General features: G+C 41.2%; 1 protein-coding gene across 8 annotated transcripts in view; it reads left to right on the plus strand.

Annotated features, from left to right (window-relative positions):
- The window catches only part of ARHGAP28 (Rho GTPase activating protein 28), a 140,073-nt gene that overhangs the window by 58,054 nt on the left and 57,165 nt on the right, over positions 1–24,854 (plus strand). For all 8 annotated transcript variants that reach the window (XM_081563358.1, XM_081563359.1, XM_081563361.1 and 5 more), the window contains exon 2: positions 19,769–19,971. In XM_081563358.1, the coding sequence (XP_081419484.1) occupies positions 19,769–19,971 (203 nt within the window). The remainder of the gene's footprint in view (positions 1–19,768; positions 19,972–24,854) is intronic.

The raw sequence follows: 24,854 nt of genomic DNA on the forward strand, positions 1-24,854 counted from the left end.
CTTCAAGCCCGAGAAAAAAAATATCACTCTTAAAAACTGACTCATCGGCCTTCAGCTGTAATAGGAACATGGGGCAGCAGTCCTGTGAATTGTGGAAAGGTCTTGGAACTAACCAGCCCTGCCAGGAAGAGCTTGATCCTCCACTGGGCAGTGACATCGTGTTGCTCTTCTGTCCGTTGAAGGACATACCTCTGTGCCAATGATTTTGTTTTAGAGTCATTGTCTTCCTTAACTTGTGATACTGAAAATTCACGGTTTTCAGTTTTCTTGTACATTCTTCAGGTTCACTTTAAGGGCTAACGTCTTAATTTCCAGACCTTGCTTTTTGCTCATTCAACAGAAGAATTCAAGCCTCTAAATTCTAATGTCACGTGACTGAATTTTTCAATTATGGCTTTTCCTGGATGTATCAAGGAAGATTAAACAGGTTTAAACACGCTTTCTGGAGAAATCAACTGAAGCATTGATATTTTATTTTCCCAGATTGCCATTGGAGTATTTTCCTGCACATTTGGGTTATTAAAAACTAATTTTCTAAATCCAAGACTGGAACTTAGAGCACTTTTCTCTCTAGATGAGTGGACCTTTATACAAAAATTCCAACTCAGAGTATGAAAAAAGCACAGGCGAGTTTTAGCGGGGCCTCCCATTCTTCCTGGGGTCCAGCAAGGAGAGTCAGGCATTAGAGCATCTCAGTGTACCAGGAGGACACAGCCTGTGCCCCTGGGGAGAAGTTGGGGGGGATAGTGTGCCCCCACCTTGGTTCCCCAGAAAGTGGTCTGCTCTCTTAAGCTGGAGGAGGGAGAGGTGTCTCTTGGCTGTCTAAGGTGGTACACAGCTGCAGCCTGCACCCAGCATGTGTTCTTTTGCTGTGGGCCAGGGGTCAGCAGCACATTTCCTGTAAGAAGTCAGATGTAAATGCTTTCAGCTTTGTGGTCAGTAGCAGCACCTCTGTGCCAAGTATTCACTCTGTCACTGCCGCACGGATGCAACTACGGGCTGTACTTGACAGTGGGAGAGGCTGGGTGTCAGTAGAGCTGTCCTTTGTCCACATGTGGTTTAATGAGCCTCCTTCTTACTGGGTGACCTGGGTGAAGCCCAAGCCTTAAGGTGAGAGGGAGCATCTGGGGGCCTGGTTCCCATCTACATGAAGGGTGACCCGACACTTACAGACTGGGCCTCCCAAAGCACTTGTGGTATATAGGCCACAGTTTGGGGCTTCCCAGGGAAAGTCTTAAACCATAGCCAAGTAAGTTACACCCTTACATTTCACATATGACATTAGAAGACTAGATTCACACTATAGCTCGTGGCACAAGGCAGACTGTCACAGTTAAGGCCTGCGGACTTGTCCTGTGTTTGGGGATAGTCAGGTAAATGGATGGATAGAAGTGCTTAACAAAATGCATGGAACATGCAAGGGTGAGATTCCCAGTATTTATTGAGTCTGAAGCGCATATACGAAGAGCAGCATGCCCTGGTGGTAGCCCGCCAGGATCTACTGGCCGGAACTCACTGGAAAGAAGTTCTCATTAAATGGAAGCAGTCTGAACATGTGCATGTGCATACACACATTCACGTATCTATGTACATATAGAGATGCCCACATACGCATGCATTTGTTCAGAGAATATTGGGACTGTGTGGGATTGCCTTTCTCCATTACAGCTCTTCACCTTCCCTCCCTCTGTTCCTGATGGAGAAAAACAGAATTCTGCTGAGCTTGAACCCTGCCTCAAGCTCAAGATTGCTGGGAGAAATATCAATAACCTCAGATATGCAGATGACACCACCCTTATGGCAGCAAGTGAAGAAGAACTAAAGAGCCTCTTGATGAAAGTGAAAGAGGAGAGTGAAAAAGTTGGCTTAAAGCTCAACATTCAGAAAACTAAGATCATGGCATCTGGTCCCATCACTTTATGGCAGATAGATGGGGAAACAGTGGCTGACTTTATTTTTCTTGGGCTCCAAAATCACTGCAGATGGTGATTGCAGCCATGAAATTAAAAGACGCTTACTCCTTGGAAGGAAAGTTATGACCAACCTAGATAGCATATTAAAAAGCAGAGACATTACTTTGCCAACAAAGGTCCGTCTAGTCAAGGCTGTGGTTTTTCTAGTAGTCATGCATGGATGTGAGAGTTGGACTATAAAGAAAGCTGAGCGCTGAAGAATTGATGCTTTTGAACTGTGGTTTTGGAGAAGACTCTTGAGAATCCCTTGGACTGCAAGGATATCCAGTCAGTCAATCCTAAAGGAAATCAGTCCTGAATATTCATTGGAAGGACTGATGCTGAAGCTGAAGCTCCAATACTTTGGCCACTGATGTGAAGAACTGACTCATTGGAAAAGACCTTGATGCTGGGAAAGATTGAAGGCGGGAGGAGAAAGTGACGACAGAGGATGAGATGGTTGGATGGCATCACCGACTCAATGGACATGAGTTTGAGTAAACTCCGGGAGTCGGTGATGGACAGGGAGGCCTGGCGTGCTGCAGTCCACGGGGTCGCAGAGTCGGGCACGACTGAGCGACTAAACTGAACTGAATCCTGCCTTCCTGCCTCATTGGCAGTTTTGCTCAGTCTCCTTGGCCCCTCCCCCAGAGATCAGTCTCTCCTTTACTTTTTTCTTTTTTTTTTTTATTGAAGTATAGTTGATTACAATGTGTTAGTTTTTTGGTATAGCAAAATGATTCAATTATACATACATATATTCATTTTCATATTCTCTTTCATTATGGTTTATCACAGAATATTGAATATAGTTCCCTGTGCTGTACAGTAGGACCTTATTATTTATCTATTTTATATATAGTAGTGTATATCTGCTAAATGTAGTTTCCCAGTTTATCTCTCCCCCCACCCCTTTCCACTTTGGTAACCATAAATTTGGTTTCTATGTCTGTGAGTCTGTTTCTGTGTCATGTTTTAGATTCCACTTCTAAGTGAACGTGCAAGTGAAGTCGCTTAGTCGTGTCCGACTCTTTGCGACCCCATGGACTTTAGCCTACCAGGCTTCTCAGTCCATGGAATTTTCCAGGCAAGAGTACTAGAGTGGGTTGCCATTTCCTTCTCCAGGGGATCTTCCAAACCCAGGGATCGAACCCGGGTCTTCCGCACTGCAGGCAGATGCTTTACCATCTGAGCCACCAGGGAAGCCCGCTTATAAGTGATGTCATGTATTTGTCATTCTCTGACTTTCTTTACTTAGTATGATAATCTCTAGGTCCATCCATGTTGGTGCAAATGGCATTATTTTTTTCTTTTTTATGGATGAATCTCTCCCTTTCTAAAAGCTTCCTGCTCTTTCCTTCAAAGATGCTCACATTATCCTCATTCTAAATCAATAGCCACTTATTTGAGTACAGCATTTCCTCATAACAACATGTTAGTCATTTTTCAGAAAAGTTAGGTGGTCACACAGGCTAAGAAATTCAGTAGCAGTCAGTTCACTGCACTTTTTAAATAATTACTCTGTCTCTTTTTCCCCTCTGAATTCTATTTTTTTCAACTTGGTTGTCACTTTCCAAAACACCTTATCACAATATCCTGTAGGTCTTAACAAATGAGATGGGCAGGCTAACCTATTTAATGAAATCCTGTCAGACTTTCAGTGATTTAAGGAAGCGAAGCCCTAGCAAAGTTAGTCTAAAACTGCCAGTTTGTGCTTCTCCTTTTCACATATGCACATATACACACACACACTTATGTGATTTCATGCTTCGTTCAAAATTACAAATTTAACAAATAACAAATGGAAAATGAGAAATGAGCATTAGCCAGGGTGTCTGTTTGGTGCGGAGCTCTGGAAACTGACAATGTAATAAAATAAGGTTTATTGAGGCAGACTTCAGAGTTTACCAGAGTGGGGTAGCATCTATATGTCTGTGTCCGGTTAATAGTCATTGGAGGTGAACAGACTCTAGGGGTCAGTTGGTCCCTGCCTGCTTGTTACTTACTGTTCAGCATCAAGTAAGCCTAGCATTCTGAGGTCACCTGTATCCACTTTCAAAATCCATCCTGCTTTGTGGAAGACAGCTTTTATTTTTTCTTTGGCATCACTGTGGCCCACCTGAAGCAACACTTTAGACGTGGAAAAACCCAGATCACTCTGACGCTTTTAGAGTTTTTTCTCTGTCGCTTTGAGACTGGGAGAGAAAAGATGGCCGTCGACACAGATGCCTGCCCTCCGGAGGTTCTTTTGGCTCAGGCGTCTGCCTGTCTTCAGGATGTCAGCTGAGGCCAGAACCCTCCTGGCACTGGTCTCTGGGACGATGCGTGCCGCGCAGGGACTCTGGATTTCCATGAAGTTCGTGTGGTCTTTCTTCCCCTCCCTCTCCCAAGCCTTCTCTTTCCTCTTTGCTTCCATAATAGCATAGCTTTGTTATCTCTCAGGAGCTGGCACTGCCTGGAACCGATTTCTACAACTTGGAGGTCTGCGAGAGAAAGGAAATTAGAAAATAGTGATTAACTTCAGATAATGGTTTTTAAAAAACTTTTTTTTAATGCAACCTTGAGTTCAAAGGAAAAGCTTTAAATTTGGAAGGAAGAAGAAGACAGGTACTTATATTCCTTAATGAAATTCAAAATTTTCTGGAACACATAAAATAAATTATAAAATGATACTTAGGAAATAATTTTCTGTAATGTGTTTCTTCAATAGAACATTCACTAACAAAAGGATTTCCATGCATACCCACCATTCATCCACCTTGATGCACTTACTATTTACCTCAGTGAAGCAGGCATCATGCCAGGACCTGTGATAGGTGAAAGACTGAAGGATGTCAAGATAAATCTGATATAATTTTTTATTTCAAGTTTAAAATCTAATAGTTGAGGTGAGTCCTATCTTCAAGTCAGTGTAACACAAGAAAGTAAGCGGCATATGTTGGCAGATAATTTTCATCTGGTAAGATCACGGACAATATCAGACACTATCAGAGATAGTATTATGTCAGTCTGTCTGTAAAACATCTCATTTTCCATTTGCAGCAACGCGGATGGACCTAGAGAGTGTCATAGTGGGTGGAGTAAGTCAGACAGAGAAGGAGAAATATCATATAACATCCCTTACATGTGGAAAAAGAAATTATACAAATGAACTTACTTACAAAATGGAAAGAGACTCACGGACTTAGAGAACAAACTTATGGTTGCTGGGGGGAAAGGATAGTTCGGGAGTTTGGGATGGGTCATGTACACACTACTACATTTAAAATGGATCACCAGCAAGGACCTATTGAATGGCGTATGGAGCTCTGCCCATTGTGATGTGGCAGCCTGGATGGGAGGGGGGACTTGGGGGAGAAGAAAAAATCTCATTTTTCTCTTAACGTTCTGTAAAATTTCCTTTTTTGGTAAAGTGTTCAAATCTTTACCCCAGTTAAAAAACTCAGTTGTTTATTATTATTAACGAATTTTGAAAATCTTTAAATATTCTTGATACAAGTACCTTATCAGACATGTGATTTGCAAATATTTTCTTGTCATATATCTTTTTATTCTTTTTTTTTTTGGTGGTATAGTTGAAGAGCAAATTTTAACTCCAGTTTTATTTTATGTATCATGCTTTTTGTGACCTCTTTGAAATCTTCACCTAACGCAAGTCACAAAGGTTTTCTCTTATGTTTTCTTCTAGAAGCATAAAGGTTTCTAAAGATTTTAAAAACTTTTGGGTTTTCCGTTTAGCTCTATGACCCATTTTAAGTTAATTTTTTGTATATAGCATAGAGGTAAAGATAGAAGTTGTTTCTGTTTGTTTTTATTTATATTTTGTTTTGATTATGGTTCTTATATGTTCCAGCACTACTTATTGAAAAGGTTATTCTCTCCTTGTTGAATCCCTCTGCACCTTTGTTGAAAATGGATTGACATTATGTTTGTCGGTTTATTTTTGGACTCTATTCTGTTTCATTATCTGTGTGTCTATTTGATGATAATACTATGTTGCTTTCACTGTAGTTCTGCAAATCTTGAATTTCAGTAACGTAAGTGTTCTGATTTCCCTTTTCCCATAGTTCTTTTGGTTATTTTAGGTTTTCTGTATTTCCATGTGAACTTTAGAAAGCCTGTCAATTTCTACAGAGAAATCTGACTTTAATTTTGATTGAGATTGCAGTAAGTCTATAGGTCAATTTGAGGAGAGTTGACATCTTAAAGTATTGAAGCTTCAAATCCATGTCCAAGTCCTATTAACTATAACTAATACTCACAACCTTTCCCATAATTAATTCATTTTTCCTTAATGAATTAATGTAAGTCCATATTTACAAACACTTAAGAAAGCTAATATTTTTGTTGAATTTATGATTTTATGACTGGACACTGGCATTTTCCTCGAAGAATTCTATAATGGAAACAAATGGGAAAGTGTGAGTCATTTAATAGACTTCAGAGATTAAATAGACTTCAGACAATAAACAGAGTTGTATCAGTTGTTTATTGAATAAGAAAGTGTAGGGATCAAGTGAGGCATAGGTTCAACCTTCCTCCATTAGGCAAACCACATTCCCCTGAGAAGAGAGCCTTTTTTGAGTCCATACATAGATGCTTTATGGGCCAGCAGGTGCCCTGGTAAACTTCGATTTTATAGCTCTACTGAAATACAAATAACCTATTAAACAAAAACTGGGTAATTTTTGCTTTACTGTAAGAGCTTTCGCGGGGCTTCCCTGGTGGCTCAGACAGTAAAGAATCCACCTGCAATGCAGGAGACCCAGGTTCCATCCCTGGGTCAGGAAGATCCTCTGGAGAAGGGAATGACTATCCACTCCAGTATTCTTGCCTGGAGAATCTCATGGATGGAGGAGCCTGGTGGGCTACAGTACAGTCCATAGGGTTGTGAAGAGTCAGACACAACTGACAGACTACACACACACACACACACACACACACACACACACACACACACATACACACACACACACGAGCTTTTGCATGGAAATTGGAAGCAGAAATGAAAACTCTCTTTGCCCATTCAACAAAGAAAATAAAAGCCAAAATATTAAATGGCAGCTTCTTTTTTAAAGAAATGAAAGTAAATACAGTGAAATGCAAGACCTAATTCCTTTGTGTCATTTGTGATTTTTTTTAAGGGGATGAAAGCTTGGTGGATTTGCTCATAACAGAGTCTGTTCAGGTGATTATTGACTATCATAATTAATCCCAGTCAGTGGTAAAGAAAGAAGGTAATGTTCTTAGAAAGTGTGTGAATAGTAAACCTTCAAGGAGGGAAAGCTTCCTGGCTGGTGTACTCCTCTTGAAAGGAAAAGCTTCACCTGGCTAAGATGACGGATGTTGAAATCCTTGTCCAACCCCAGCGGCATGAAGTATTGATCGTGACGTGTAGTTGGCTTGTCTGCTGTCAGGGGTTAGATACTGAACTGCTGAGGGCCTTCATCGCCCGTGCAGGGGGAGCTTCAGAGATGCTGGCGACGAGGGCCCCACCACATGAAGCTCACCACAAGTCAGCCAGTATGAAAGTGAGACAATAACAGCCCTTGTCTTTCCAAAGCTCACGAGCATTCAGGTTGCAGGTCTGTGTCTGTCATCCCGTGAGAGGGCTTTGAGGACCCTTGTCCTGACGGTTGTTTTTACAGTGTTTAGAGAGTGTGAAGTGCTCTGACTGCTGGCTCTTGGATCTGCTCAAGGAATTTTATCTGATGATGAACAGTGTCTTGAGTAAATTGGACAGGGTGAGGTAGAGAGCTAATCCAAAATGCCTTCAGCTGGATGATGGTGGTGATGATTGCTAATGGCGATCATAATAAAAGCGTGACTGTAGAATTTATTGTAGCTCACCCTGGCTGGGGTACTTGGAAATTGTCCCTACATGCCATGAGGAAATCTGAGTTAAATGGGAGTCTTAGCTTCTACTTCGTTGGATAGTTTTAAAATAGAATGAATTATTGACTCTATTCAATAAAGTCTAATGTATTCTAATATACCAACTAATAGATAATTTAAAATGTGACTTATGTTTAATGCTGCTAATATATCCCTTTTCTATTGGCTATATAGCACATGTTTTTAAAGTGTGTTAACTGTCTATATTTTATATACATCTTAGTGTATTTGGTCTGCTATACCTGTCAATATTATTAGTGAACTTTTAGAGAACCTTGCCTTTGGTTTTTTGGGTTTTTTTTAATCTTAATTTTGTCGGACACTTTTGCATATAGGTCTATTTGTTCTTTAATGAAAACTTTGACTAGGGACATAATTTCCAACATTTTTATGATAAAAATATAATCCACCTATTTTATCATGTGCTGTTTCAGGAATACATTAAGGGGACACAGAGGATAGTCTCCGGTGTGAAAGTGTGAAGCTTTATTTTGTTTTAATTTGTCTGGTGAGTGAGTAAAGAATAAAGTGTAAGTGAATTAGTAGACTGGTGGTCATGGGGGAAAGAGCATGGAACGAGGCATCAGGAGGCCAGGTTTGTAGTTCTTGTTGTTTGGTCGCGAAGTCGCGTCTGGCTCTTTGCAACCCCATGGACTGTGGCACACCATGCTTCCTTGTCCTTTGAGTTCTCAGTAATTAGCTGTGTGATTTTGGAGAAGTTACTTGACCTCACTGAGCTTCATTTTTCTTATCTATAAAATGCGGTGTTTATTTTATTTCTCAGATTCCCTCTCAGCTCTCAAATCCTTGGATCCTGGGTTTCATTGGAAACCCTATTTATGGCTCTCCAATTCAAAGCTGTTTGTAGGGAAGTTAGGAGACAGTCATCTTAAAGTTAGACAGTGAAAACAAATGGAACACAAAACAATAATTGTTCAAATGGACCTCGTGGCATGAAAGCCATCATGATGTGAGTCTGAGTGTAGAAAAGTATACTGTGAAAGGAGAGAAATCTAAGAATGTTAATAATCATCTAAAGGCCAGTCACCCCCATCAGAATGTAATAAATTGGATTTATGTTCTGCTTTTCATTCTATACCAAACAGGTTAAAGCTGAGCTGATTCCAGGGCCCCACGAGGAAGAAGGCCAGTTCCACTTCAGGAGGAACCATAGAGCTCTTTAAGGCCCATCCATGTGGAGAATGACTGGGTGGGACACCAGCCAGAGAGACTGCCTGATAATCCCAGAGATCCTGTGTGTGCCTCTGTCTTGCTATTATTGAATTTTTGGAGCTCGAGAGAGGCAACAGACAAAAGAAAGTGAAAAACAGTACAAGGAGGCAGTAGAGTAACATTTTCTCCTTTCATGGCTGAGTGTCAATGGCTGGGTAATAATGACAAGAAACAGAGACCAGAGATGTGGGGGAAACAGAGGTTTCCAGTTGCTTTCCAGCAAATCATCTCAGCACAGAGAGGCACACAGGGAGCTGGAAAACAAAGGCAGACCCTCAGAGGACACCAGAATGGGGGGCTCATCTGTTTAATCACTTTGAAAGTCAGACAAAGCAATACAGCCACAGCAGGCTCCTCGACAGCATGTAATAAAGCGTACACTGCAGTTCAGAGTCTCTGTAGCTTTGTTATTATTGTTGTTGTTCAGTTGCTAAGTCGTGTCCAACTCTTTGTGACCCCATGGACTGCAGCATGCCAGGCTCCTCTGTCTTCTTCTGTCTCCTAGAGTTTGCTCAAATTCATGTCCATTGAGTCTGTGATGCTATCCAACCATCTTATTATCTGTTGCCCTCTTCTCCTCTTGTTCTTTAATGAAAACTTTTACTAGGGACATAATTTCCCAGCCTCAGGGTCTTTTCCAATGAGCTGGCTCTTCGTATCAGGTGGCCAAAGTATTGGAGCTTCAGCCTCAGCCGGACCTTTGTCAACAAAGTGATGTTTCTGTTTTTTAATACACTGTCTAGATTTGTCATAGCTTTCCTTCCAAGAAGCAAGTGTTTTTTAATTTCATGGCTGCAGTCACTGTCTGCAGTGATTTTGGAGCCCAAGAAAATACTATCTGTAATTGCTTCCACTTTTTCCCCGTCTATTTGCCTGAAGTGGTGGGACCTGCTGATGGTGATTGCAGCCATGAAATTAAAAGACACTTACTCCTTGGAAGGAAGGTTATGACCAACCTAGATAGCATATTTAAAAGCAGAGACATTACTTTGCCAACAAAGGTCCATCTAGTCAAGGCTATGGTTTTTCCAGTGGTCATATATGGATGTGAGAGTTGGACTGTGAAGAAAGCTGAGTGCCGCAGAATTGATGCTTTTGAACTGTGGTGTTGGAGAAGATTCTTGAGAGTCCCTTGGACTGCAAGGAGATCCAACCAGTCCATCCTAAAGGAGATCAGTCCTGGGTGTTCATTGGAAGGACTGATGTTGAAACTGAAACTCCAATGCTTTGGCCACCTCATGCGAAGAGTTGACTCATTGGAAAAGACCCTAATGCTGGGAAGGATTGGGGACAAGAGGAGAAGAGGACGACAGAGGATGAGATGGTTGGATGGCATCACCGACTCGATGGACATGGGTTTGGGTAAACTCCGGGAGTTGGTGATAGACAGGGAGGCCTGGCATGCTGCGATTCATGGGGTCGCAAAGAGTCGGACACGACTGAGTGACTGAACTGATGGGACCAGATGCCATGATCTTAGTATTTTTTCATGTTGCATTTCAAGATAACTTTTTCACTCTTCTCTTTCACCCTCATCAAGAGGGTTCCTCTTCACTTTCTGCCATTAGAGTGGTACCATCTACATGTATGTAGCTTACTTTTGATGTAAAAACACAGCCTTTAAAAATTATTTATCCAGGTTACATGAAGAGTAGTAATCTGAGAAGCACAAAACAGACTTGTGGTGACACATGTCACTGAATGGATAAATAATTGATTTCTATTAGAGAACATAGGAGAGCTGCTTTTTGCTTGCATTCTGTTTTACAGAGTCTTTCCTGAACATCTCCTAATTTAATTAAAAAAAATATGAGCCTCTGAGCGATGATTAGGTGTCACCAAACTAGTTATTTACTCATAATTTTAGCTTGTCCATGTAGATAATATGATAGGAGTCACTCATGTGGTTGAGTGAGCTTCACCAAAATCAGTATATACCTCAAAATCAATATATACCTCAAAGTCATAAACCATGTACTAGTTTTAAAACAGAAAATAGAACGTTCGCCTGTGGTGGTTTCCACTGCCTGCACGGCAGACATTTCAGCCTGTCTCTTATTTAGATGATTATTGTTTGAGCAGATATGACAGTCCCCATCTATGATTGTTATCCTTTGCTCAAAGCAGCCAGTAACTTTTCATAGAAGTAGCTTTTCTTCTTTCTAAACCCATGGACTTTTGTGAAAATTTGATTCATTTTTGCTTTTTCTTAAGTTTGCCTTTACTTTGAAATTCCCAAGTACTTTAAAAAACGATGTTATCTTTTTAGAGCAGTTTTAGTTTCACAGCAAAATTATGGGGGAGTACCAGAGATTTCCCATACACTTCTTGCCGCCCCCCACATGCCCAGCCTCCCCCGTTAACAGCACCCCTACCAGAGTGGCTCATCTGTTACAGTTGATAAACTGATATTGACCTGTCATAATCACCCAAAGTTTATAGTTTACATTCTCTGGGTTTGGACAAGCGTATGGGCTTTCCTGGTGAGTCAGTGGTAAAGAATCCAGCTGCCAATGCTGGAGACACAGGTTCCATCCCTAGGTTGGGAAGATCCCCTGGAGAAGGAAATGACAGCCCACTCTAGTATCCTTGCCTGGAGAATTCCATGGACAGGGGAGCTTGGTGAGCCACAGCCCATGGGGTCGCAAAGAGTCGGACACGACTTCTCTACTGAACAACAACAACTACAACGGCATGGTGTCATATGGTATAGTTCCCTTGCCCACAGATCCTCTGTATTCCATGTGTTCATTCCTCCTTTCCCACCCCCCATTCCCCACTGTGGCCCCATTTGAGTCCCTTCCTTCATAAACACTGGGGTGCAATGTATAATCATTGGAAGTTATTTCCTCATTGTCACTTTTCCCGTTTCAAGCACAGTGCCTGTGCGCAAAAGTGATATATAGCTGCATAAGAACTTAATTGCTGCTCTGCACCTCAGTTGGTTAAAAAGAATTCTAGCTTGCAAAACCATTTCAAATATTCCATGCTGAGTGATTGAGATTTGTTTGCTGTTTTAAGCCTCCCCTAATCTACAAACACATTTTTCTGTATCTTGTTCTGCCAACAGAGAGGTTCGGGCAGACCTGTTTACCTTCTGAGGGAAAGGCTTCATCAGCTTTCTCCTCACTCCTCTTAGAGAGCAGAGGAAGGTGGGAACAGAACAGAAAACGGGGCTGGCAGGCGGCGAAGGAGAGGCTGCCAGAATGATAGTGAGGGACCGAGTCCGGGGGCCAGAGAAAGAGCGGGCATCTCTGTTAATCTGGGCTTCTGTTAATCTGAAACCATAGCTTCTTTTTATCACCATCGCCTTTCAAGTGCTCTCTCCAAGCCATCCAAGTTGAGCTTGTTTATAAGCGTGTTAGAATCCAAGGATATTGAGAAGCCGGAGCCTGAAAACAAGGTATTTGTCCTCTGTCTTTATCATCCTGGGTGGCCTCCCCAGGAAGCTGAGAGGGCAGACAGCTGCGTGACCCTGGCTGTGCCCAGTGTCTGTCCCAGAGAGTGAGAGGTTTCTCTTGCAGGAACGCTGATGCCCAGGCCCCGGCGTGGTCAGCATCCAAGCAGATTTCTCAAGATGCCCAGGCTGTGCCACCACCAGCATCACTCAGTGACCGCGATGAAGGGGAATTCAGTCCTCTTCTTTCAGAGAGAGAAGGGGAAATCTTTGTTTTTGATACATTCTTCCTAAAATCTCTTGGACTACGTTTGAATTGAGAGCAAGGTAGATATATTCCCTGTATATCTAGGCAGGGATATCTTCAGCCAGATTGAAGTTTAACTCCACCGTGTACTGGGGCTTTCCAGGTGTTGCTAGTGGTAAAGAATCCACCTGCCAATGCAGGAGACACAAGAGACATGGGTTTGACACCTGGATTGGGCAGATCCCTTGGAGAAGGGAATGGCTACCCACTCCAATATTCTTGCCTGGAGAATCCCATGGACAGAGGAAGCTGGTGGGCTATAGTCTACAGGGTCACAGAGGGTCATACATGACTGAGTGCACACATAGTGCACTGCAGTGTACTGATCAAGACCAGACCAAGACATGAGGTTAGGCTTGTAATTTGGCTACCCTTAAAGTGGAAAACAGACTGGTTCCAAATAGGAAAAGGAGTTCGTCAAGGCTGTATATTGTCACCCTGCTTATTTAACTTATATGCAGAGTACATCATGAGAAATGCTGGGCTGGAAGAATCACAAGCTGGAATCAAGATTGCCGGGAGAAATATCGATAACTTCAGATATGCAGATGACACCACCCTTATGGCAGCAAGTGAAGAAGAACTAAAGAGCCTCTTGATGAAAGTGAAAGAGGAGAGTGAAAAAGTTGGCGTAAAGCTCAACATTCAGAAAACTAAGATCATGGCATCTGGTCCCATCATTTTATGGCAAATAGATGGGGAAACAGTGGAAACAGTGTCAGACTTTATTTTGGGGGGCTCCAAAATCACTGCTGATGGTGACTGCAGCCATGAAATTAAAAGATGCTTACTCCTTGGAAGAAAAGTTATGACCAATCTAGATAGCATATTAAAAAGCAGGGACATTCCTTTGCTGACAAAGGTCTGTCTAGTCAAAGCTATGGTTTTTCCAGTAGTCATGTATGGATGTGAGAGTTGGGCTATAAAGAAAGCTGAGTGCTGAAGAATTGATGCTTTTGAACTGTGATGTTGGAGAAAACTCTTGAGAGTCCCTTGGCCTGCAAGCAGATCCAACCAGTCCATCCTGAAGGAGATCAGTCCTGGGTGTTCATTGGAAGGACTGATGTTGAAGCTGAAACTCCAGTACTTTGGCCAACTGATGGGAAGAGCTGACTCATTTGAAAAGACCTTGATGCTGGGAAAGATTGAGAGCAGGAGGAGAAGGGGATGACAGAGGATGAGATGGTTGGACGGCATCACCTACTCAATGGACATGAGTTTGGGTAGGCTCTGGGAGTTGGTGATGGACAGGGAGGCCTGGCATGCTGCAGTTCATGGGGTCACAAAGAGTTGGACACGACTGAGCGACTGAACTGAACTAAAAGTGGAAATTCATTATATTAGATCCCACTTTCCTTTATGAGGCACATTACTGACTGACTAATCTTACTTGAATATTCCCCTGAGTGGGGTGGAAATGGTGTCCCATCTCACCCCACCCCAAATTACTCATTAAAGTATTCCTTGTACTTATATCAGTTAGGAATCATTTTGACTGCAAATAGTAATGGCAACAACATAGAGTAATTTTTTAAAATAGTTTATTTTTTCTCACATTGTTGGAAGTCCAGAGAATAGGCAGCCTCTGTGGTTATTTCTGAGATTCAATAATATCAAGGCTGATTAGTGCAATTTCATAGCCTTTCTCTCATGGTTGCAAGATGGCTGCTGAGGCACCAGTCATCTTGTCTACATTCCATTAAAGAAGAAGAAGGAAGAGAAAAGGATAGCAGCGAAATCAGGAAAACAAAAGATTACATTGAAACCATGGAAAGAGATTTTTCTTATGTGACTTGGCCAGAATTGTGTCAGGTGGTCACTCTGACCTAAGGGAGTTGGAGAAACCAGACTTGGGAATGGGGTTGGATCAGAGATGAGTTCTGATAAGTACAGTTTTATTTATTTCATTGTATTCCTGGTAACATTTTAGTGCCTTTTATAGCCTGACTGTAAACCTAGCCATAGGAATGCTAGTAAGTTAGTTAAATTATAGTAATAACACATGGGATTATTATGTGCCATGCATTTACATGTATTTACTCAGTTAATCCACATAATAATGCAGAGCATGTATGTGATTCATATTCCATTTTACAGATTAGGAAATGCAGGCCCAGAGGCTCAGTAGCTTGCTCAAGGTTGAGAGCTTGCTCTAGGAAGTGGTATCGTCCTCATTCCAACCTGAACGCACTGGGCTTTAGAGTTTTTTTCTAAATTGTCCTGAGGAGGTGACATTTACATTAGGAGCTGAGTGACAAGAAGCATCTTGCCGTGGAAAGACACAGAATGTTCCTGGGAGAAAAAAAACAGTAAGAGAAAATTCCCTAAGGAAAGGAAGACCTTGGCTATTTTAGAGGAACTGAGAAGAGATTAGCAGACCTGGTGCTAATGCCAGGGGAGAGTGATAGAAGGTGAGATGGATCAGATGTTTGGGAACAGAACATGCTCGCCTCAAAGTCAGAGGCAAGACTTTGCATTTTGTGGTATTCATGGTGGGAAGTTACTGTCTTCACTTTACTCTCCATAACCTTTTCCCTGTTGTATGATGAGACATATAATACTTGCTTTGACTACTTCATGGAGTTCAGGTAAGGATCAGATGATGGAATGTGTGTGACAGTAAATTGTTCTGTGCGAAATTCTTTATAAAATTAGAAATAATAAAGGCCACAGAGTAAGTATTTCTTAGCAAGAAGTATGTCTTATAAATGCTCTGTGGACTACACTAAAATCAACTCAACTTGTGACTGGACAGAACAAGCGGTTCATTAGCAAATGCAATGTTTAAAAAATACCTGATGTGTTTTACAGTGTTCTGTGGGAGTGCCGCTTCCAATTAGAACAGAGATTAGGTTATGGCTGATTATCTTTCTCACTGATGCAAGGATAGAAGAGAGGATGCATGTAAAATCATATGTTTTAAGAGCTATAGTGGAGAGCTCTGGACACAAAGAAGTCTAAGGGAACTCAGTTCCAGGAGGGAAGAGATCTTCCTAGTGAGCAAAGCCCAGAAGTCACTTCCTTCCTTTGTGTGTGTCTCTCCCTGAGTCTCTGCACTGCTGGGAAGACGATGGCACCTGCCCAAGCAGAGGGGCTTTATGAGGAGAGGAGACTCCATGGAGGTCGGAATCTGTCGAAGCCTGAATTGCAGAGCTCGTTCTCCACGTCTGACAACTCTCTCCCTTGGGATTTTGCTCCTAAAGGCTCTAAAGTAGACAGCAATTCCTGTAATCCCGTGGTGTTCATCTTAAAGCCTTCTTGAGAGAGGGACCTGTAATACACACAGGGCAAATCTCCTCCTCAAAGCATTTGGAACCAGTGGTAACCTAAAACTGATTAAAATTGCAACTCAGCTCAGACCCACTTCAGCTCCTTAATGGATTGAAGTGATCTGTACCTCATTTCAGCCACCAGACAGAAGGCTTGCTCTTCTTGGGAAACTTACTATTTATTCCTGTTTCCTAAAGTTCTTTAAAACATAATGACTGCCATACGACAAAAAATTGTGAGATTTGTAAACGAACAGGAGGATATAACCCATAAGCAATTGGCTGTTTTTTGATCAATATTAGCAGGTGCACTGACAGCAGCGATGTTGGCGCTAAGAGACAAAAACTTTAAAATGACAACAATAAATATGTTAAAGAAGAGAGGCAAAATGGGTAAAGGGTGAATAATGTCAACAGAGAGATAGAACCTTTAAAAAGAACCAATTGGACATTCTTGATATGAAAAAACACAATATCAGAATTGAAGCATTCATGGGTGGACGTAATAAGGACTGGACACGCAGAAGAAAAGTAAACCTGAAGAGAGGATAGTAGAAATTCTCTAAACTGAAGCACAAAGGGTGAGGGTTGGGGAGAAGCAAAGCATATGGGAAAGGACACTCAGGACAATGTCAAATGATTGTGTTGTTGGAGTTCCAGAAGAAGAGAGAGAAAATGGGACAGAAAACATATTTGAAGAAAAAATGGATAAGACTACCCCACAACTGATGAAATACATCTACCCATAGATTCAAGAAGCTCAGTAAGCCTCAAGCAAAATAGTGAAAGTCGCTCAGTCATGTCTGACTCTTTGCGACCCCATGGACTATGTAGTCCATAGAATTCTCCAGGCCAGAATACTGGAGTGGGTAGCCTTTCCCTTTTCCAGGGGATCCTCCCAACCCAGAGATTGAACCCAGGTCTCCCGCATTGCAGGTGGATTCTTTACCAACTGAGCCACAATACAGAATAAATAGAAACAAAATCACTATCTAGGCGTTCCATAATTAAGCTTCTAAAATCAAAAGATAAAGGAAAAAAATGTATTAAAAGCAGTTAGAGAGGAAAAGCATTATACTTAGAAGAATATCAATAAGGATTATAAATGATTTTCCATCAGAATCAAGAATACAGATAACAATGAAATGACAGCTTTAAAAGGATTATAAAGACAATAAAATCTGCCAGCCTAGAGTCCTGTGCCCAGTAAACATATTCATCCAAGATGAAAGTGAATGAAAGACATACTCAGAAAGAAATATGAGGGAATTTATTGCCAGCAGATCCATAGTACAAGAAATGCTGAAGAAATACCAAAGGAGGTTGGCAAAACCAGTTAGAGTGATCTGTTACAGCTACGTTGCCTTGCACGGAGGGTGAAGCACACCAGAAAGGATAAACGTTAAAAGCCTACTTGTTTAACTTTAAAAAAATTGTTGACTTTTTTTGATTTATGTGAGCTTGATTTTGTGAAATTTATTAAAGTTCAGCATTTTTTTAAGTCGATGTTTTTAAAAGACGACAAAAAGTTATTTTCACTTACCATTTTCGTAACTGATTGACAAATAGTATAAAGATTTTATAATAACTATTGTGGGATATAAACGTGAAGAAGTAACATATATGACAATAGTGGTATAAGGAGTGAAGGGAGAATTACACTCACATGTTAGTTACATTGTTCTGACATTATAAAATATTAACTCAAGGCAGATAATTATATAAGGTATTTCTTAAAAGACAATGGAGGAGAAATGAAATAATAATTTTTTTTTATTAATGGCACTTTGACTTTATGGTAATTAACCATCCACTGAAAATCTAATTTTAAACCTCATGGCGTTTTCCCAACAAAAATTGCTATATAACGCTGTGTAATGGTTGCATTCTGTTTTCCATATAATGTTTTCCTGGTATTGTTTTGGAGTAAAAAATTACAAACAGCTGATGAAGCTGAAGCTCTGTTTATCCTAATATGGTGAGGTATGAAGCTGTAAGTCTCCTCAAAGTGTTGGATGAGCCGAATGTTGCAGTTATGTAATACTTCAGGACTGGAAGGTCACGGTCTCTACTCTACCCTGGGGTGAAGGGGAAATATTCGGATCCCTCCCCAAACAAGCGAGAACTCTTCCAAATGTGCTTATCCCAAAAATGCTGTCTGACTTCTTTGCCAAAAAAAACAGTTGACCATTGCAATTAAAGGATTTTTGGGGTGGGTTGTCTCAGATGAAACCAGTGTATTACGCAGATGTTCATGACCTGCATTTCACATCTAATCGCCCTGCTCTCAGCAGAAGTTTATGATGATCTCTTCTCTGAGATTCCACCAGTATTCCCTTTGCATGAGTAAGAAACTGCAGTAAACGAAAACAGTCCTTGTTAATCCTGAATACATATGTTCCTTATCTTCTAAGATTCACTTAATAGTTCCCAGATTTCTCACTTCTTCACATATTTGCAGTGCTGAGGTATATCTGCATGTTTGCTTAATTTCTAAGACAAATTATTCTATTCCATGCAGCCATTGAGATGGTATGTCTGTGTTGGCATGGAAAAGATATCTATGACATGGTTTTGAGTGATGAAAACAAAGCATCTCGTAGAACAATATGATGTGATACAGATGGGAAAGACCTTCAGTTTCTGCTTTATAAACTGTGTATCACTTAAACTTTTATCCTTATAATACACCATCTTATAAATTTTAAAAAGTTAGTCTGTGTCATTTGTTAAGACTGTAAATTTTTTCAGTCATACTCATTTTTAAAGAATAAATCTAAAAAAATCTGTTAGGTTTGGTAGCCCATCAGGCTCCTCTGTCCATGGGATTTTCCAGGCAAGAATACTGGAGTGGGTTGCCATTTCCTTCTCCCCACCAAAAAAAATCTATAACTAGAGAAAGTTTTGGGCATCTATATATTTTTTCTGAACTGTTTACAGAGGGCAGTAGGCTTTGTGAGCAGTGGTAATTAATTACGGTTTCAAGAAGTAGATGTCTTATAATTCTATGAATTTGCTAATGGTTTTCAGTATTGGTCTTGATGTAAAAGGGAAAGACTTAACAGCCTAAAAATAATATAGGAAGCGATAGCTGTCTTGATAACCTCGGTTGATTTCATATGCATTTCAATCACTAGAATGTGTCTGTCTTGTCAAGCTATGAAGAACTCAGTGAAGAACTCTTATGATCTAGTTATCAAACAAAACTACCTCATATTATTTTTATTACACAACATAGAATAAAAAAATTAAAGTGGATATCTCACATTTTTCTGAAATGCTCTGAGTTTTGAAAATAAGTTGGCTAACTCAATGTAAACCTAGAACTGCTTCTAGTCAGGTACAGTCTCAGGATCAGTGATCAAATTCTGGAAATTTCTACTAAAGGTGATTGATTAATCTAGGATTCCAAGCATAGCCAGCTTTTTTTTTTTCACTCTACTGACATTTACAGAAGCTAACTTTTACTATATGTGTTTTGATTAATATAAGCAACTTCTTACTTTATGAGTGTGTAAAAGTCATAGAAAGTATTTTTGTGATAATTCCCACATGGCCACAAAGTCATTGTGAATGAAAGAGGATGAAAAGGATGGGGCCACCTGACTGGAGGTTACTCCCTCAAACCTCGCTCCGTCACACTAACTCCTTTTCTCCATCATAACATGAGACACTGATTTCCATTGACCAGTATTTAATACTTTTCTTTCCTCAGAAAGTCCATCCCTCGCTGCCGAAGAATCAACAGGATGCTCTCCAATGAGTCCCTTCAGTCCCCGGCGTTCAGCCGCTCCAACTCTCAAGCCTCCGTAGACAGCGCCTCCATGGAGGATTTCTGGCGGGAAATAGAAAGCATCAAAGAGAACAGCCTAGGGGCTCAGGAGGAACAGACGCCTGCCGAGCCCAAGCCCCTGGACGGTGAGATGCTAGATTGGTCTCCCCTGTGCAGCCTTTTGCATGCTCTCTTGTTCTGTTGGCAGATGGACGTCACTCCACGAGTAGCCTAACTAGTGAATCGATAGGCTTTGGTGTATCAGCTTCCTGATCCCGCTGGTTTGTATCTGCTGGTCTGGCTCAGGGTGGCTTCTCACAGGTGACACAACCTGAAGGGGGGCTGTCAACCATCCAGGTTGATCCCTGACATATCACCATTGAGGGAGGCTGTACCTGGCTGTGGATTAGAATCATGATTGTTTAGCAGATTGAGTATTCTAATTTTGAGGTTTTTACATCTGCATACTTGACTAATTATTCTTTGGTAATTAATAATTACCAAAGAAAGATACTGAAAAAAAATTGCCAGCATAATTCTGGAGAAAAAAAATATTTGACTTTGAAGCACTTACTAGTATTAATGTACTTAGAGAATGGATAGTCCGTACTTCGCAAGATAAATGCCATGTCAGATAGGTTAGTTATACTAGTTTCCAGTGAAATTAAACAAGAAGATTGAGGAATCGAAAAAGTATTTGTTGTTGTTGTTTAGTCTCTTAGTCGTGTCCGACTCTTTGCGACCCCATGGACTGCAGCACGCCAGGCTTCCCTGTCCTTCCCTATCTCCTGGAATTTGCTCAAACTCATGTGCATTGAATCCATGATGCCATACAACCATCTTGTCCTCTGTTACTCCCTTCTCCCCCTGCCCTCAATCTTTATTACCCTTAATTTTCTAAAAGAGCAAAATTACTCTCCTGAGATTAAAAGCATGGGACAGGGAGGACCTACTTTATAGCACAGGGAACTCTGCTCAAAGTTATGTGGCAGCCTGGATGGGAGGGGGGCTTGGGGAAGAATGAATACATGGATGTGCATGACTGAGTCCCTTCGCTATCTACCTGAAACTGTTACAACATTGTTAATTGGCTATAGTCCAGTACAAAATGGGCTTCCCTGGTGATTCGGATGGTAAAGAATCCTCCTGCAATGTGGGAGACCTGGGTTTGATCCCCGTGTTGGGAAGATCCCCTAGAGAAGGGATAGGCTACCCACTCCAATATTCTTGCCTGGAGAATTCCATAGACAGAGGAGCCTGGCAGGCTACAGTCCATGGGGTCACAAAGAGTCAGATATGACTAAGTGACTTCACAACACAAAGTAAAAAGTTAAAAAAAAAAAAAGCTTGGGTTATCTTCTCCAGGTACTACCTATCCACAAGTAAGTATGTAAGAAAAACTGAAGGTAGTTAGGTAGTTTGGGACTTCCCTGGTAGTCCACTGGTTAAGACTCCATGCTTCCACTTTAGGGGTCTTGGGTTTGATCCCTAGTTGGGAAACTAAGATCCTGAATGCCCTGCAGCGTGGCCAAAAGAAACAGAAAAAAAACAAGCGAAGAAAAATTGAAGGTGGTTTAGTAAGTAGCTATCTAAGAATGTTTCCATTAGCCAGTGACTAACCTCAAAACAACTATCAAGATAAACTAAAATGTTAAAAAAAATTTTTGTTCTTTATTCTCTTTTCTCCAAGTCTACCCTTCTTAGGTCTGAAAAAAAATAGTTTGGGTTTACCACAATTAGGATATTTCACTTAGGATTAGAAATAAAAAAGCCCACCACACATTTAATGTGAATCTAGTTAAGGGAATCATCCTCTTTCAGAGCAGGCTATTTTTACTCCATTTACTTATGTCCTTACATTTTGCCTTTTCAGATCCAGAAAGACACATAAAGAAAAATGCCTCTTGTTCTCCTCTTCTTTCATCTCACTAGCTAGCTCACTATCTCTATTAAAAACTGTGAGTTCTTACTGATAACTTCCGATTCCAATCCAGCAAAGTTTGTTGTTGTCTCCCCTTTCTCTGTATTTATAACTCCCTTCTCCAAGAGTGAGAAACCTGGTTCTTTCTTTCTTCAATATATACGTTTTTTCATTTGCTCCAGCCTAGAGCATGCAAAAAAAATCTTCAAGGTTTACCAACAGAAACATCTACAAAAAGCTTAACTAACTAGAGTGTAAATTTTATTTTATGATATTTTGTCTCTTGAAGCATATGCCCAGATCTTAAGTGTGCAGTTCAGTGAGGTTTGACGAATGCTATCTTGCAACCGCACACTAATCGAAATAACATTCCAGTCAACTCAGAAAATTTCCTCGTGCTTTTTCCCAGTCTCATCGTTCTTGTGACTTGCTGTCCCTGACCACAGACAACCACAGTTCTGATGTTTCTGCAGCATAGATCAGTTTTGGGTTTGGCTTCTTTTGCCGAATATTGTATTTTTGAGATTCCTTCGGTGTATTAATGTTTCACTGCTTATTATCATGGGATAGTTTGCATCAGTCTCCAAGGCCTGCTGTAACAAAGTACCACAAAGCTAGGTGATTTAAAACAAAAGAAATTTGTTCTCTTGGGGTCTGGAGACTAGAAGTCCAACATCAAGGGATCAGCAGGGCCCTCTGCTCTCTGAAGATTGTAGGGAAGAGCCTGTTCCACGTCTTTCTCTTAGTTTCTGGTGTTGCCAGCAATCCTTGCTGTTCCTTGGTTTGTCAACAGTACATGCCATTCTGCCTCTGTGGTCACATAGCCTATTCCTTGCGTTGTTGTCCATGTTCCTTCTCTTCTTCTTATAAAGACACTAGCTATATCGGATAAGGGCTTCCCTGGGGCTCAGATGATAAAGAATTTGCCTGCAATGCAGGAGATGCAGGTTCGATCCTCGGGTCAAGAAGATCCCCTGGAGAAGGGAACTGCTACCCACTCCAGTATTCTTGCTTGGAGAATCCCATGGACCGAGGAGCCTGGCAGTCTACAGCCCACGGGTTCGCAAAGAGTTGGACATGACTGAGCAACTAAGAGAGATATCGGATAAAGGACCCACTCTACTTCAGTATGACCTCATTTCAGCTTAGATCCTCATTACAGCTGCAAAGACTCTATTTCCAAAGAAGTTTACATTCACCCGAATTGGTGGTTATTTAACTTCCATGTGTCTTCCAGGGACCCAGTTCAACCTGTAATGGCAATATTCTGTTGTATGAATATGCCATAATTTGTCTGTCCGTTTAACTGTTAGTGAACTTGTGGGTTGTTAACAGCTTTGGCCATTATGAGTAAGGCTGCTGTGAACAATTTTGTGAAAGTCTTTTGGTGGAGATTTATTTTTATTTCTCTTGGATGTATGCATTTTTCATAGAATATGTGTAATTACGTACATAAGAAACTGCCGCTCTTTTTCCAATGCAGCTGTACCATTTCACATTCCTCCCTGCAGTGTCTGACAACAAGTCTAGTTGCTTCGTGTCCTTGAACATTTTGATGCTTTAAGACTTGTTGACTTGAGTGGTTCTAGTGACATGTGGCGGTATCTCACTGTGGTTATAATTACATTTCACTGATGACTAATGATGTCAAACACTTTTTCTTGTGCTTATTCGCCTCCATTCCTATATCTGGCTTTGTAAAATCTTTTGACTATTTTTAAAAATTATCTTTCTATTATTGCCTTGTATGAATTCATCGTATATTCTGGATTCATCTTTTGTTAGATATATGTATTGGAAATACTTTCTTACCATCTGTGGCTTGCCTATTCATATTTTTCAGTTCAGTTCAGTTCAGTCGCTCAGTCGTATCCGACTCTTTGTGACCCATGAATTGCAGCACGCCAGGCCTCCCTGTGCGTCACCAACTCCTGGAGTTTACCCAAACCCATGTCCATCGAGTCGATGATGCCATCCAACCATCTCATCCTCTGTTGTCCTCTTCTCCTCCAGCCCCCAATCCTTCCCAGCATTAGGGTCTTTTCCAATGAGTCAACTCTTCGCATAAGGTGGCCAAAGTATTGGAGTTTCAGCTTCAACATCAGTCCTTCCAATGAACACCTAGGACTGATCTCCTTTAGGATGGACTGGTTGGATCTTCTTGCAGTCCAAGGGACTCTCAAGAGTCTTCTCCAACACCACAGTTCAAAAGCATCAATTCTGCAGTGCTCAGCTTTCTTCACCATCCAACTCTCACATCCATACATGACTACTGGAAAAACCATAGGCTTGACTAGATGGACCTTTGTGGGCAAAGTAATGTCTCTGCTTTTAAGTATGCTATCTAGGTTGGTCATAACTTTCCTTCCAAGGAGTAAGCGTCTTTTAATTTCATGGCTGCAGTCACCATCTGCAGCAATTTTGGAGCCCCAAAAGATAAAGTCTGACACTGTTTCCACTGTTTCCCCATCTATTTCCCATGAAGTGATTGGACCGGACGCCATGATCTTAGTTTTCTGAATGTTAAGCTTTAAGCCAACTTTTTCACTCTCCTCTTTCACTTTCATCAAGAGGCTCTTTAGTTCTTCTTCACTTTCTGCCATAAGGGTGGTGTCATCTGCATATCTGAGGTTATTGATATTTCTCACAGCAGTCTTGATTCCGGCTTGTGTTTCTTCCAGCCCAGTGTTTCTCATGATCTACTCTGCATATAAGTTAAATAAGCAGGGTGACAATATACAGCCTTTCTGCTTATACTTTGGTATCTCTTAATATCATATAAATCTTTCACCTTTTGTTTTTTGAAAGTGCAAGTATTGATTGATTTTTGGCTGCCCTGGATCATCATTGCTGCGCATAGGCTTTCTCTAGTTTCCGCAACTGGGGGCTCTTTTCTTGTTGCAGTAGCTTCTCTTGCGTCAGAGCACAGCCTCTGGGGTGCGTGGGCTCAGTGGTTGTGGCTCCTGGGCTCTAGAGCACAGGCTCAGTAGTTTTGGTGCATGGGCTTAGTTGCTCCACAGCTTGAGAGATCTTCCCAGATTAGGGATCAAACCTGTGTCCCCTGCATTGGCAGATGGACTCTTAACCACTGGATCATCAGGAAAGTCC

The sequence above is a fragment of the Giraffa tippelskirchi genome, chromosome 14 (assembly GCF_054371585.1).
Source record: "Giraffa tippelskirchi isolate mGirTip1 chromosome 14, T2T-mGirTip1v1.2.pri, whole genome shotgun sequence".
NCBI classification, from domain to species: domain Eukaryota; kingdom Metazoa; phylum Chordata; class Mammalia; order Artiodactyla; family Giraffidae; genus Giraffa; species Giraffa tippelskirchi.